This window comes from Mastomys coucha, unplaced genomic scaffold, assembly GCF_008632895.1.
Source record: "Mastomys coucha isolate ucsf_1 unplaced genomic scaffold, UCSF_Mcou_1 pScaffold6, whole genome shotgun sequence".
Classification (NCBI taxonomy): Eukaryota; Metazoa; Chordata; class Mammalia; order Rodentia; family Muridae; genus Mastomys; species Mastomys coucha.
Window position 1 is genome coordinate 38825774 of NW_022196912.1, and position 16307 is coordinate 38842080.

At 44.8% G+C, this 16307-nt stretch overlaps 1 protein-coding gene across 3 annotated transcripts in view; it reads right to left on the reverse strand.

The window, feature by feature from the left end:
• The window catches only part of Slc66a3 (solute carrier family 66 member 3), a 27502-nt gene extending 12203 nt beyond the window's left edge, over nucleotides 1–15299 (reverse strand). Inside the window, exons 1-7 of one of the 3 annotated variants that reach the window (XM_031357022.1) lie at nucleotides 14983–15295; nucleotides 12912–12994; nucleotides 12772–12841; nucleotides 10727–10784; nucleotides 8456–8576; nucleotides 7103–7144; nucleotides 3549–4809 (exon numbers count right to left, since the gene is read on the reverse strand). In XM_031357022.1, the coding sequence (XP_031212882.1) occupies nucleotides 4718–4809; nucleotides 7103–7144; nucleotides 8456–8576; nucleotides 10727–10784; nucleotides 12772–12841; nucleotides 12912–12994; nucleotides 14983–15125 (609 nt within the window). In that variant the 5' untranslated portion in view covers nucleotides 15126–15295 and the 3' untranslated portion in view covers nucleotides 3549–4717. Of the gene's footprint in view, nucleotides 1–3548; nucleotides 4810–7102; nucleotides 7145–8455; nucleotides 8608–10726; nucleotides 10785–12771; nucleotides 12842–12911; nucleotides 12995–14982 lie in introns of those variants that run through there. The other 2 variants (XM_031357023.1, XR_004114494.1) reach the window with 2 other exon arrangements.
• Nucleotides 15300–16307: the final 1008 nt, after the last annotated feature.

Here is a 16307-nt window from a genome sequence, read left to right on the forward strand (position 1 = left end):
TATGTATATATATATGTATATACATACACACACATACACATAAACACATTGTACTGTAATACTGCAAGGTTTTTTTAACTTACCATTTTATTTTTTATACACATTAATCAGATATCATTATTTCAGTTGCAACTATGCACTTGTATAAAGCCATAATGTTGGAGTTTATATTCTTCATTCATGTACCTGATAAGGAGTTGCATGTTTGTGTAAAAAAATAACTGTAACAAGAAATTTGAAGTTAATTATTCCAGTTTCCTAATGCTTAAGGTAGACAACTTTACCCATTTTGAATGCCTTAATTTAATTTTCTCTCCCCCCAAATCTCAATCCTTTTCTATATTTAACTAAAGAAAGAACAAGTGTTTACCAGCTCTTAGGACACAGCTTGCTTTGTGGGGAAAGTAGTGCACTATTTTACGTGTAGTAGTTATATCAGTGTCAGCCTATTTGATGTATAACGGTTTTTAATGTTCTTGGACATAGAAACAATAATGGATTATATTGAAACTAATGTGTGTGATGTACATCTGTTATTTTTTTATCCCTTTTTACAGACTTCAGCTAGTCTGTGACTATAGAATATTTCCTTTGCTTTGAACTTTCTGGTTACCCTAGATGTGTTTTTATTTATGGTAAAGACAATTTTTCACATTTTCATTCAATATTCAAAATTGTCTCAAATATAAGGAAAACTAACATGTACTGTGTAGATATATTTTAAATATTTAAATGTAATCCTAAAACAAACACCTGTGTGTGGCAGTATTTCAGTTTTGATATCTGGGAAGAGGCAGCCTCAAAAGTGCTTAATTTGATTTTCACTGTTAAATGCTGCTGAGGCTAGAGAACAGGTAGGACCTATCCTGCCATGCTACTGGCCCAGGTAAGTGTGCTTAACCCCACAGTAGAGTACAGCAGTGGGCAGCATCAGGCTCTGTACATATGCAAAGTTCAATATGATATTGAAATGTTTGCCTGATATTTTAGTGAAGCCAGTAGACATTTTTGATTGCTTCCTTCTGGGGTCAGTGTAGAGATGTTGTAAAAAGTTTGATCCTTGTTATAGTTCCTATTGTGGAAATAGTGGCTGTTGGCCCACTGATACACTAATCCAATTCTGTGACCTTCAGATGGCCCAGTTTGCATCTTTCATGCTGTCTGTTAAGATTACATGTGCATGCCATTTCCCTGGAAGCAGCTGTGCCCTGGTTCGGAACACAACTTGCTTCCTCCCTCTTCTCCCACCCTTCTTCCTTCAGGTTTAAAAATGAAAATATATAAAATTTATATAGAAGAACTATTTCCATTCATTAGAGTTGTTTAAAAGGAGACTGAATTAATATTTTATATAAAGATTTTGTTACTATGGGAGGTTCTATCCTATTCTGAATTGGAGAGAATATATATATATATTTTTAATAAACTTTATTAAGGTGAAATAATGTCAAGTTTACACATGAATAATTGAAGTATTTGAGTAAAAAAGGCAAAAGTTTTAATTTTGGATGCTGTTCGTGTATATATGTATAAGAGTTTGGAGAATCATGGTGTGATATAACTGTATAAGACAATGTGAAGGATTCAGGGGAATAAAACATTCTGAGGGGTGAAAAAAAATCTCTCCATGGAGTGTCTTCACATATGACTTAATAGGGATTTATAAGGTTATCTGTCCAACTGTCAGAATTCCAAGTAAAAACACATGATCTTAGAGAAGCATTGACTTTTCCCACTGTCATTTGCATGTACGTGGGTGCACGTACCTGCCATTTTCTCCCCAACCCAACAATCATTACAAGAGCAACCTAATTTTGTGCCAGTTTCCTTTTCTTGAGGCCTCCAATCCTTCAAGATAAATTCATAACAGCACAAATACTGCTTCCTTTGTTCAGTCCCCCAGAGCTGTAAGTACTTGCATTTGGGACCTAAAAGACAGGGAATGCTGGGTTTCCTTAGTTGGATGCTATTCTTTTGCTTTGTGGAAATAAAAAAGACAGAAGTCAAAGAAAAACTTAAGTACCAGTATTACTGTTGAAAATTAATGTAGAATTAATTTTTAAGCATTAATTTTCAGTAACATCTCAAAACAAGATTTTAAAATAATTGTGATCTCAAGGGAAGGCTGCTGTTTGTGGCCAGCCTTTGAGAGGCCGAGACCCTAGAGGGGCTTTCCTCAGTTCATATGTAGATCCTAGTGAGATGTGCTCAAGGCTGCCAACCAGCTGAAAATGTCATACTGCTGCTGTCAATCTGTTAGGATTCCCAGGGTGAAGTAAGAGAAACACCGACGCTAGTTAACCTTATAGAGATGCTTTAAGCAGCATGTTGAAGCCCCCAGTAAAGCAAGTAGCTTCTGAGCTTCTCAGGCCCTTGACTGCTACTGATTCTCTTTTTCTGTCTGAAGATGACTTCAGCTCCCCTGGCTCGTGGAGGTGCCAGAGCCAATGTTAAAGCACTTTGACAAGCACTGTGTGACAGTGCTGAGTGTTCTTCCCTGGGACCTCACCTTGTTCCCTTCCCTGTGGTGACTTTTGTTTGCAAATGTAATAAGTTATAAACTGCATGATTTAGAGTCATCTTGGACCAGCCCCTCCCCCCAACAAAAAAAAATCATCCCCTCTTGATTTATTTTTTATTTTGGTGCATCTTTGTAGTAATGTAATTGTATTTTTATGCCTGCTTTTTGTTTAAAAAAATAAATAAAAGAAACTAAGATGTAAGCATCTTTTCCTGTGAAGTAGTTGTGGAATGCTACAGCTTCTTATTAACCTGTCTCCTTAAAGGATGCTAACAGTAGGTGAGGCCATGTCATCAGAGTAAAATCACTTCTGCCTTACTTCCTGGAGAGTTTAGTTCTAGAGTCCGCCTCGGATTCACTTTGGGTTTGCAGGCTTAAACGTCTGGTTTCAGGTGGGGAAGGTAGAGGGCACAGAGTGCCTTTCTGTCTGAAAATAGTATGATGGACGCTCTTCTAGGTGCCTTACTGGAATCTATGGCTGCCTTTTGTTCTGGAGTTGGGTATTCTGTAAACTGGAGACTCTGTCTGCCTGTTGGTTTGAAATACCATGATAGCGCATGTGAGACAGCTGCAGTAACTCAGATGTTCCTTCCAAAAGTGGGGAAATGGCCAGTGGTGGGGATGCATGCTGGCAAAATATACTGATGAGATGAGGGCAGAAAGATGAGTCTGAAACCAGCTTGGGTAACTAAAGGGGAAGATTTACAGGTTTGGTTGGTTGGTTTTTTTGTTTGGTTGGTTTTTGTTTTTATTTAAGAGAACTGCTTTAAGTAGTGCTAAAAGTCCTAATTGAATATATCTAAAACACTTGTTGGAGTAAAGGCTACAGTTTATATTAAACTAATTAATAGGTTAATGGTCTGATTGTCAATATATGTGAGGAAAGATGAACTGGTTGAAATAACCATAGAATGATTTATGTTTAGATGTAGTATTTCTCTCTTTCGTGTCCAGGGCAATTGACCTAACAAGACTGCTAATGAGTTATACCTACCTAACTAAAAATTTATGACAACTTAAGACTCAGTGGAGTTCAACAAATTAAAGTTTATTAAATATAGAAAACTAAACACTTTCCAGTAAACATCATTTGCTTTCTTGCAGTATACCAGAATAATGACATTCACGTAGAAGAAGAAACTGAGCTTTTAAAGGTGGGATTTATAAAACATCAGAGGAAGTACTGCAGACAACAATGCTTAGGATATGCTTAGGATATTCTTACTTTAGTATGAATAAAATCCCTAAGAACTGGGTAGGACTTAGTAATATTTACTGTATGTATACCTTCCAGTAGCTATAACCTATACCAAGTTCCAGCAATGGTAATGGTGAGATATAGCCCTTTAAAAAATGGTGGGATTGTGCTTAAATCGAGAGACAATTGACATTTTCTCATCTAAACAGATGAGGCTCTGTTTAGGAACTCCCTAAGGCACTCTGTGTTGGAGGACTGCTTCATATATGAGCCCTATTACATCTCTGCATACTTTGATAGCTCTGCTTGGCTTGAGAGGATGATATACTGCATTATGACATACAAGGCCAAGCCCTAGTTTATGAAAGAGTTAAACTGCCCAGGTGTGAACAGTTCCACTTGTGACTGAGCAGACCCCACTCATTGTGGGAAGACTACTTAATATTCTGAAAGCCACAGTGTAGCTGTAGCTGGCTCTTCAGGGAACTTAATCATAACTTTAAGGGTGAAGATGGCCTCTTGGGCAGGTTCCATCATTTGAGTTGTCAAAGTCAGGTGTTGTGGTCCACTCTTATCCAGCACTCCCAGTGTTCAGAAGGCTGATGGAGGATCACAGGTTGGAGGATAGCTTGGGCTATGTACTGAAACTTTGTCTTGTGGGGAAGGAAGGGACAAAAAACCACAACCCAATCTAAGCCCTTCCACAACCTAGGGGAGTAGGGGAAGGAATTTGGCATTTTAAACAAGTGTCTCTTTCCCTCTCTCCTGGTCTTCCTTCTGAGTTTGCTGTGTAGCCCAGGCTACCTCAGACTCCCAAGAGCTAGGATTATAGGTTTGCATTTCCATATTCAGGTAACTGGCTTTTTCAAGTTTAACAACCCTGCTTTAAAGTTTCTGAAATGGTTGAGTAGTAAAAGATTTTAAATGTAGCAATGAAAAGCAATGGTGCATCATCTGGCGCAGTCATTTGAAGTCCACTGTGTGTAGAAATACATCCATCATTCAGCTTTGGTGACAGACTTCCGGTAGTGAAGTACCGTTGCTGTTACCCATATATTTAAAGCCAACATAATCACAAAACGTATAAGAACTGAAATAAAAGAAAAGAAACTTCCAACATTACAAAAACTGGACATTATACTGCTTTTAATTAGAAGCCTGTGTAAAGTTTCACCCTGACCCTAGAGAAAACAACAAATTGTGAGAACATTGGTTCCAGACATGTCTAGGAAAAGGACTTTCCTGTAGAAATGCCCACCTGGACACAATAGCCATGCATTCTAAGTGTTTCATTGAAGTAATATGGCTCTGGCTAAGAAGTGCAACTAAGACCTCTTTGCTTACATCTCAAGGACACGGCTGTCTCAAAATGCTGCATTCTATGAAGACCATTCTAGTCAAGTGGTGGGCCCTGCTTAGGGATCCATGAGGGAGGCTGAGGGAGGCTGACTGCTTGAGGCCCGAGTGAAAAGCCAACCTGGGCAGCACAGCAAAGATTGGATCTCATGAAACTGTATCTGAGAAATCAGCCCAGTGTCAGTACATGCTGTATAATGAAGTCTCCAGTTAAAAATGTGACTGAGAGATCATGAGGACAGTGGCCTAAGTTGCCCTTTTAAGACATGAAGGCTGGGCTGGTGACATGCCTCAGTGGGTAAGAGCACTGACTGCTTTTCCGAAGGTCCTGAGTTCAAATTCCAGCAACCACATGGTGCCCCGCAACCACCCGTAATGAGATCTGACGGTGTGTCTGAAGGCAGCTACAGTGTACTTATGTATAATAATAAATAAATCTTTGGGCTGGAGGAATTGACCAGAGCGAGCAGAGGTCCTAAAGTCAGTCCCCAATAACCAGGTGAAGGCTCACAACTATCTGTACAGCTACAGTGTGTACTCATATACATAAAATAAATCTTAAAAAAAAAAAAAAAGACATGAAGGCTGTGTTTTATGACAGGCCTCACTAACTCAAACTCTGTAGCTGAGGATGGCTTTAAACTCCTGATTCTCCTGCATCTACATCCCAAATGCTGGAGTTATAATTTTAGACATGTCGAGGATTAAAGCCAGAACTTCCTACATGCAAGGCAAGCCATTTTACCAAATGAGCTACATATATATGGCATAGTAGCACTTTGTGTGTGTTGGGGGCGGGGGTAGGGTGTCCCTATGTAATCCTGGCTGTTTTGGTACTTTTTGTGTAATCAGGTGTACCCTGAATTCACAGAAATCAGCCTGCCTGTCTCCCCAGTGCTGGGACTACACGTGTGCACCACACCCAGCTGGCCATACTGTTTTTAAAAGCTAGTCACCTAGGAATAGTGGCAACAGATAAGAAACAGCCTACAGTGGGAGCATTCTTGGTCTTTTAAATACAGGCTTTATATGTGCAGGATCTTTGCTGTTTAATTATGTCCTTTCTCTCCTGTGAACTCACGTTCCACAGGACAAGGCCTGTCTTCTTTTCTATCTTGTCACTAAAATCAGAGCTGACAAAAGTACGCGACTTCACTTAAAGGTCTGGTGCTAAAGACATTTACCTAAACCATTTGTTTAGGTTTCTGTTTTGTCACTTTCCAAAGATGTTGTATCAGGAGTTGAGAACAGCTTAAGGGATTAATCAATCCCTTTCAGTTAGCCAAAGTATTTTCTTAGCTTTCTTGTATGTGTGTGCTCACTGCCTTTAAAACACAGTTAGAGGTATCTTTCTGCTCAAAGGCATGTTTTATTTCTTGCCTCTCTGGCTCCTGCCAGCCTCACTGCCCTCCTCTCCTTCCGTCTCCCAGCTTCCTGCTTCCTGTGTCCTGAACTACTTGGTATGGCCAGCCCTGGTCATGTTGGATGTTATTCCTCTGATCAAATCCTTACTTAGCTTTTAAGACCTTGCTCCTCTGCAGATTCTGCTCTCACCTCCCTCTGAGTACATCTGGGTCCTTCAGCTCCCCGACCCTTGCTCTCTCTCTCCCTGATGTCTCTCATTCCTGTTTTGGAGACTGTTTCTCCTAGGCTGGCCTGGCTCTGTTGCCTCAGCTGCTTAAGTGCATGGGACTACAAGTGCATGCCCCACACCTATGCCTATTCTGAAAACCCATTGCACAGCATAATTCAGCAGCTAATTGTGGGACTCCTGTCCAGTTTCCTTGTTGAAGTAGAAACTCCAGGATGAGAGTTGACTCCCTTAGGTATGTTCCTCCTCAAGGACTGCAAGAAGTAGATGCTTAATAGAGACAGCCACCACCGGAGGACTAAATGTATGTTATTTTGTCTTTTAAATCTGTAGCCCAATTCAATCAAATGGATCTGATAAGCCTTATGATGGATTCCATGTGGAGACCCAGTCTCACCAAAAAAATGCAAATAGGAAGTCAAAAGTTTTTACTTACCTGTCAAGTCATTGGTGGTCATTAAAGTTGTTATTATTCTTGCTGTAAAAGAAAATTCATAGCAATAAATAACTTGATTCCCACACATTTTAATATTTCTGTTTAGCTCATGCCTTTCCATCTTACTATAACAATATGTACTAACTTCTTGAATGACATTGATGGGACCCTTATTAATACTGTATTGTGTAACCATCTAATGATGACCCAGTCATGTAGAAGCTGCTCACAAAAGCAGAAGTGATTTGTAATAGTAGCTCAGCACTGCCAGAGAGGGTTCCAATCTCTCCATATACCCACCCTAAGAAAGGGAAAAAAAAAACTTAAAAAAGTCTCATTTGCACCGAGTGGTGGTGGTGCACGCCTTTAATCCCAGCACTTGGGAGGCAGAGGCAGGCGGATTTCTGAGTTCAGGGCCAGCCTGGTCTACTGAGTGAGTTCCAGAATAGCCAGGGCTACACAGAGAAACCCTGTCTCAAGAAAACAAAAGACAAAAAACAAAAGTCTCATTTGCATATGAGCTTCTAGGCACTTTAGCTGAAGAAAGGATTATACACACACATACATATATATATACATATATACATACATACATACATACATACACACACATACATGTGCATGCACACATATTACAAAGATAAAGGTAGACAGGCTGGAGGGATGCCTCAGCAGTTAAAAGCACTGACTTCTTTTCCAGAGGACCTGGGTTCAATTCCCAGCACCCACGTGGGGGTATACCCTATACTATACTATAGTATACCCTATACTATAACCCTAGTCCTAGAAGATCTGACCCCCTCTTCCGGCCTCTGAGGGTACCAGGTATACATTTGGTGCACATACATAAATTTAGGCAAAACACCAATATGCATAAAAAATTTTAAATGTTTTAAAACCATATTGGTACAGGGGCCTCACTGTACCACTGGCTGGCCTTGAACTCCCAGAGACCCAGCTGCCTCTGCTTCCTGAGTATTGTGACTCAGTATTATGCACTACCAGGCTTGGCAAAAATTCCTTAAGCATTAAAATCCACCTCATTTTTCACAGGTAAGAAATTAAGGCTTGGAGAAAACAAGTTCTTCCTGTCTAACCAGTGTTTTGTGGGGGTTGTTGTTGTTTAGTTTCTTTCTCCATTAACTACCCTCTGTAGTGAACAGGACCCTGGGTAACAGTTGAAGCCAGTACTCAGTCAGCCATAGTCTGCATTACACCCCCTTGTACACAAAGATACCCTTCACAGATTCTGTTGAATAGTTAATTACAAAAATGTTAATATGAGACAGTCAGTTAATACCAGGAAGATCCTAATATTGATGACACCCAGTCCTTAAAGAGTGGTTATCTTACTTGCAGAGGTGTAGGCAGAGAGGCCCCAGGTCAGTGCGCTCACAGCTCCCGAATCTTGTGCCTTCCACAAATACTGGAGCTGGGCAAACTTACTGGCTGCACTAATGACTGTGCATAAGTTCTATTGTGGATAAAATGAGAGAGTCAGGAACCTAAAAAGATAAATGACTAGATATAGTACTTTGCTTATTTTTCATTTATTTAATTTTTCTTTACATTTTATTCTCTGAAGAGGAGACACAACTCATGCGAGCCAGTTTTCCTCCCACCATGTGATCCTGGGGATTGAACTCAGGTTGTCAGGCTTGGCAGTAAGTACCTTTAACCACTAAGTCATCAGCCCAGATACAGTGCTTTCTCAGCCAGATTTTCAAGTCTTGCCATCCTCAACCTGCTAAAGTTTGAATCTTCAGTTTGGTGAAGAATGACTCTCAGCTGCCTCTGTGGTAGGGGGTGAATTGGCTAGAGCTAGTGGAGGGATCACAGACCTGGCTGCAGACTCACCTGTCCCCTACTCTTTCATCCTGGGACAGCACTTAACTGACCAATTTCCAAACTAGCCCCAGGAGCCTTGTGTCTATTTCCCATCCTGAGTGCCCTGTCTCCTCTTACCTCTCAGAAAAGAAAGCCTTGCAAATTGACTATCAACTCAGGCCCCATCTCCACAGCAGCTTCTAGGCTCAGACAGGCCAGAGGGAGGCCACTGCAGTCACCCAGGCTGAGCAGGGTGGCATGAGCAACATTCAAGAATTCAGGAAAATTAGGAGGCAGAACATATTAGGAAGGACCACAGAAAGTGGTGTGTTTGAAAGCCAGGTGAGAGAACCTAGCGAATAGTAGAGACCATGATCTATAGTGAAAGTTTGAGGGTGGCGCATGCAAAGTGGGGTGGGACTGGCTTTCACATAAGTGGCAGTCTCAGGGCCCTTGACAGGCTCTGGAGGATAATACCTGCTCTGCTTCCTGTTGAGACAATAGCACCTATATGGCTGACCTCCATAGGTCCTTGAGGGTAAGAGATGGAGTTCTACAGGGAAGAACCATAGAGCAAGGAGTGCTGGAGTGTTTGTGGGCAGAGGAGGGGCACTGCCAGACCTGCACAGACAAAAGTTACAGTGCAAGTTGGGCAGCTGGCTTGAAGAAAGGCTAACTCCAGCCAGGGAAGCCTGTGGGGAAAACAGCTCTTGAGAAATTGGGGTGCTGAATAAAGCAAAGGAAGACCAGGCCAGATCAGTGTGGTAGTTAGAAGCCAAAAAGAGAGAGACCCAAAGTGGGTTGCAACGTGGCTATGTCTGAATGGACAAGCTGCTTTTGAGTGTTATGACATGTCTTGGTCATGACAAAGCCAACTTTGGGACTGGGCCATGAGAGAACCCTGGTAGTGTTAACACACACTCAAGGGAAAACATCATGTGCAGACAAGGGACCGGGAAGAAGCAGAGATGTGAATAAGCTGTATGTGGCCATTGCAAAGTACCAGTCCCCAATTCTGCCAGGGAGCAGGTGCACAGTAAATGCTTGCAGAGGGACTGAAGGCGAAGTCAGAGTGGAGGAAAGGGAAAAGTTAATTTTTTAAATATTAAGCTGCCAAGGATGTCAAGATGGCTCAGTGGGTGGGGAAGATTGCTGTGGGGCCTGATGACCTAAGTTCAGTCCCTGAAACCCACAGGTGGAAGGAGATAACTTACTACTGCAAATGCCTGCATGCATCTCCATATCATCACGCATCACATCATTTGAAAGGTTGAGAACTATAAGCACCCTCATTTACTTACTGGCCAAGGTCACCTGATAATGGCCTTAATGAAACCAGGCCGGTTGGAGGGGCCACAGCAAAACTTGAGGGAAGTTGTGACCATTTACTGAGAGCAACCAGACTTTTTATACCTTTATCAGAAACAGTAATTGTAATTGCCAGGATACAATGACATTTGCAAACTATATAGGAAAAACAAGATTGATGAGATCAGTGTCCAAGACCAGTTGTCCCCTCAAGTTTCCATGCTTCCTTGACTAGTAAGGGAACATACAGAAAAACAAACTGGCTTGAATGTTTTGCTGGCCGAGGGAGTGTGTTGGTCTCAGGAACTAGAAGGCATATTGTGCCCCTGAAGCCATGGACTGTAATCTGAAAAACCTATGATGCATGTGTGCCTCTGAAGGCCGCTAGGCCAAGCCAACTCTGGTTCCCTGCAGAGAACCACTGCTCTGAAGTGATATAGGATGGAGAGGAAGTATCTGCTTTTTCAGTCTGTTAGTGGCGCCACTCACCATGGCCAAGTCGATGATCCATTTCTGCAGGCTGAGGATGAACCAAGAAGACACAAATCTGGTCAAGTGCTAAGGGACCCAGTGGTGAGTCACTGCTAGGCCCGCCCACCCCTCCCATCTTGTCCTGCACAGACCAAACCAGACCACAGAGGGTGACACATAACGCAAGGTAGAGTGGGAGGACTGTTCTGCTGGACAGTGTAGTTTGGGAAAGATACAAGGTGTTGCACATGAACATCTGCTCGGAGTTAAAAGAACAGAAGAAAATACACAGACCTGGGTTCACACACTGTAATCTGGGACTGGAAATATTCATAGGGCTATAACTCTCAGCTGGTTTTTCTTCCCTTTTAATAACTTATTTTTGTTTTATAATTGGCATTTTGCCTGCATATGTGTCTATGTGAGAGTACTGGATCCCCTGGAACTGGAGTTCCAGACAGTTGTGAGCTGCCATGTGAGTGCTGGAAAGTGAACCTGGGTAATTTGGAAGAGCAGCCAGTGCTCTTAACCACAGAGCCTTCCCTGTCTGCTGGTTTTCTAACCATGGAGACATCTCTAAGGCATTGTTAAAATTAAGTACTTAGGGAAAAGGTCCAGCCTTTCTGCAAAAGTGGAGTGCTGTGTGTGAGCTTTTTACTGACTCCTCACCCTTTTCCCACTAGTTCTGTTGTAAAAGCACACTAGTTGGGGTGTGCAGTGGTAGGTAAGGAGGAACCACTTTCCATCTGGCCTGTGCAGGAAGCTCAGTGACTACATGAAACAAAGGGACCCAACCAGAGCAAAAATACCAAGCTATGAGGGCTGCGGGGAGAGGGCCAATTGGGGGGTCATGGTCTGAGTAGCAGTGGCTGGGAAGATCAAGTCACTTCCCATTACTTTGCCTTGGGTTTCCTTCCTTGCCTTGTCCACCTCTCACATGCTGTCAGCAAACAGAAGAAAGCCAAAGGTGGCTGAAAACCATGGTCACATTAAGTAGGTGAAGAGATTATACTAAACATGATCTATGCCAGGAGACAGCAATGGCAAGCATTCAGCTGTGCTAAACTTACTGAAGCATTCTCTGCAAAATGTAGTGTCAAAAGCCTGTGTAGCCCTGGTATTTAGGAGGTGGAGACTGAAAGATGAAGAATTCAAGGTCATCCTCAGCTACACAGGGAGATGAGGGCAACACCCCCTTGGAAAAGACTTCAGAACAGAAGTGGATCACAGCTACGCTCTCCCTCTTTCTATGGAGGGAGGGGAATCTTAGCCAGGGGTCTAATAGCAATCCGAGACAGCTTCTGGTCAAGACTTGCCCAATCCCTGGGGGTCGGGGGGAGGAGGCTATCACTGTTAAACAGGTGTGTAGCCATATCATGGAAGCAGCAGGATTAGCTGACTGCCACTACCATGCAAACACTTTCTTGGCCTTTTAAAGAGTATGAAATTCAAGAAAAGTGAACTAAATATGACATGAAATCTCACCCTTTACATAGAAGATTCCACTGAGTGGCACAGTCTGATGGCTGGCCATTCTGTACTGTAAGCCTCCAACACAGCCACCCAGATGATAAGGCTCGGCCTCTAAATTACAGTTTTGCATAGGTGTGTGGTTAGTGGAACCCAGCCAGCTGCTGCTTACCCACTGAGAGGCACCTGCCAGGTGCATCCTGCATGGGAATTGGTGCCAGGCACACTCATGTTGTTACTCCCCTGGGGACATGCTCTCTGAAGGAGAGAAGGGAACGAAAGAGGAAGGGAGGGAGGGAGGAGTGCCCAAGGTAAGCACAGATGGAGCGTGTTGCTCTTAGCAGGGTGACTGCACATTTCTCATGTTCAGCAGGGACACAGCAAATCTATACCCCACAGGGTCTTGGAGTGCAGTGGGGCATCATCCTATTAGGGAGATACTTCTAGCAGCAACTGTACTAAGGTATATGTCATGACTAGAATTTGTGATTCTTGGTGCTGAGGACAGAATCCAGGGCCTCTTGTATGCCACAACTCAGCCCCCTTCCTTAGCCCCTCCATCTCTGTCTTCAGCTCATATGCAGGAAGGATACATGGCCATGTATGGTAAGGCTTGCTTCACGTTCCCATTGAAATGAAAGACGAAGAGCAGGAGGACAATGTCTGAAAGAAGAGGCTCTGTGAGATGGGCAGGGCAGCAGATGGGAAGACTGGGGACTAGAGGGCCATTTACCTTGTGCTATGAGAATGGGATATTCCAGGTAGGTGAGCAGTGGGTTCCCATAGTAATGTTGATAACGAAGGAAGACCAGGAACCTGCAGACAGGAGATGTATATATTCACAGCCCACCCTGTGCCCAACCCCCCAGATCTCAGACACTGGCACATTTACCCAACACTAGCCTATGTGGTCTTCATCATATGTGTGATTGACCTGAGGATAGACCTTCAGGAATATTGCCAGAGACCCATATGTTGTATCCAGTAGTCCTTGAGGGTCAGCCAAACACCTTCAGGGTTACCTACACTGCCTTCCACATCATATCAATCATGTGGGGAAACTAAGGTCCAGAAGACAAGGCCATGTGAGGACCCAAGGGTAAGTCTCACCACAAGATGTCCTAGTCCTGGTTATGCTTTTAGGGTGACCCCTGTGCCCTGGGGATGGTGCATAAGTACTTCTCTGTTTTTAAGGTTTCTCTAAAGCAATCGTCAACCAGGCATGGAGTCTCTGGTGTCATTAAAGTAGGCTGTGGCCAAGAGCCAATTCCCTCAAATCATGATTTTAGAGTTTGAGCTCTCAGATTGAAATCTAAAGAGGGCCTATGCCCCCAAGGCATAGGGTCCTGAAGTATGCAAACTGGTTTGACAGTGGTGTTCTTTAGCGTGGTCCTGATGCCTCAGAGACCATCTGGCTAGTGAGGGGGCAGGCAGGCAGGCAAGGAAGGCTCAGAAGGGAGACAGAATTGTAGTGACCACCATGCAGGAGGAGGGGGAGGGAGCAGTCAGAAAGTAAACCCACAGGATCCCTCCAGATTGCCCCTCCTATTCCTATTGTTCCTACCTCTGGATTAAAACAACTTTCACCTAAAGCTGCTTGAGGATTAAAGAAGGAATGTGTGTAGGGACTCCAGGACCTTCAGAAAGTTCTCACGAACTAGGAACCACTGTAGTAAACTGCTGGCGGAAGTAGGGATAAATAACTATTAGATTTCAGTAGTGGAGCATACTCATGCCTTCTGGCCACAGAGCTGGTCTTAACTCTGCCAAACTCGCCCACTGCCTCGAAGGGAGAAAGGGAGGCCTTTGGGAGCTCCAGAAAGGGCCTACTATCTACACCACGATCGACCGCAAGACCCTTCCGGATCCCAGGGAACAGTCCATGGACAGAGCTGTTTTCTACTAGGGTCAGCTGTTGGATTCGAGACCATCTCTGGTTGAGTTTATGAGTTTAAAGCCAGGCGGCAAAGAGGTAGCTACAGGCAGAGTAGGAGATGTTGGGTTGGCACTCTTTAGGCATCCCTGAGCTTTCTATTCAGTCCTTCACCCTGAAGCCTCAGCTTCAGATGCCCATGAAGAACTTAGCAAACCAGAGGTCAAATGGCTCTCCTGACATAACACCCCGCATCCTCTGCCCCAGCCAGGCTCACTTCTGCATCCTTCATTCTGTCTTTTGCCTTACCTCTCACCCTGACAGTCTCTCCCTTCTCTGAAATGCACATACTCTTGTACTATGCAGCCAACGGACCAGAGACCCTCCAGAGCCCCGCCTACCATCAAGCATCCCTGGAAAGGTACACCTTGAAGCCCCTTACTTGTAACTACATAGCCAAGGCTACTGAGAACTTGGCTCCTGCAGCAGTCACAGCCCATCCCTACGTGTTGGACCCCAGCCCAGTTTTAAAATGGCGAGGCGACCCAAGTTCCCCCTCTTCCTCTCCACATGAAATCATCAAATCTTGTAACTTAAATAGCCTAGCACCTGGTTTACTGGCTGGAGACTCAAGGCAAGAAAGAATGTGGGTGGTGCCGGGTGAGGTTAGGGATGGTAAGAGACTGAAGGTGCAAATGGTTTTGCCCGCGGCCAGAGGTTGTCGTAGTGGTGGTGGTGGTGGTGTGTGTGTGTGAGAGAGAAACTTCGCTGAATCTATAAAATGGGCATGCACAGGCAAACCCTGGGATTTGGGAAAAAGCAGGGGAGGTGGGTGGGAGCGCCCGGGTAAGCACCTCCTAGCCCCGAGCCCCATGAGTTAACCCTTAGTTCCCTGGACTCCCAGTTCCTCGCAGGCCTCCCGGGACCTTACCCCACCAGCTCCAAAAGTAAACTAGGGAGGCTGATGCCCCGCGCGCTGCGCGCCGCCAGCTGCGCGTAGATCTGCGGCAGCTTGAGTGCGGCGCACACGCCCAGCGTGCTCCAGTTGCAGAACCATAGCAGCCCGGCCTCCATTCTGCAGTCTCGGGCGTTCTGGGCCAAGGGGCTTCGGGATCTTATAGGTGAGATTCCGAGGCGCAAAGTCCAAAGTGTCCTTCCGCCTTCCCGCCGGCCGGGCCCCGCCCTGACCACGCCCCGAGCTGCTGCGCCGTAAGTGCGCCCCGCCCCGAGTCTGCTCCGCTCAAGATGCTCCCTACCCCTAGCATGTTCCGCCCCAAGTCTGCTCAGCTCTGAGCGTATCCTTCCCGAGTCGGCTCCAATCCGAGAGCACACCGCCCAGAGTCGGCTTGGGTCAGAATGCTCCCTGCCCGGTGGCTGCTCTGCTCTGTGTGCGCGCACTGCCCGGGGTCTGCTCGGCTCCGGGTCCTCCCGGCCCCCAGGGCGGCGGTTTTGCCCTGCCTTGTCAGGCACTGCCAACTGCTGATTCACTTTCCGGGTTCCACCCAAGGGTGCCTCCCCTAGCAGAGTGGAAACGCCCGAACAGACTAGTCTCCTGATGTGGGGATTGGGTGGGCCCAGCGCCTACCCCCGAGGACATCCTGTTGAGATTTTCCACTCTCGACAAGTTATCTTTTTTTTTTTTTTCTTTAGAAATTAAAACTTTTAAAGCCCTTGGTCCAAACTCGTCAGCATCCTTCTAGTCTTACAGGCCTGGAAAAGCCTGAGGACTTGGCGAGTCCTCTGAAACCCAGCCACACGGAACTAGCCTTCTGCTTGTGGGGAGGCTAATCTCAGTGAGCTTTGTCCGGAAGCTCGTTTTCCTGTTTTGGTTTGTTGAAACAACAGGGTCTCCTGCAAACGTGGACTGGCCTTGAACTCATTGGGTGTGTGTAGCCTAAGCCAGCCTTCAACCTCGGATCGTCCTGCTTCCGCTTTCCAAGTGCTAAGATTTCAAGTGTGTGCCACTACACCAGGCCATTTATTATGTGTTTTGAGGCAGGGTCACGCGACCCATGTTGGCTTTGAAATACTCATTTTCCCACTGTCTTTTGGCAAATGCTGGGATTACAAGCTTGTTCCGTCCCGTCGTCGTACCCTGAGAGCCCACTCTTTCCAACCTTCCCACCTCTTTTTATTTTTATTAGGTTTTGTTGTTGTTGGCATGTGCGCGAGTGTGTGAGTGTGTGCTTGCGTAAACCAATGGACAATCTCAAATGTCATTCCTTCAGTACTGTCCACCCCCCCCCCCCATGTTCC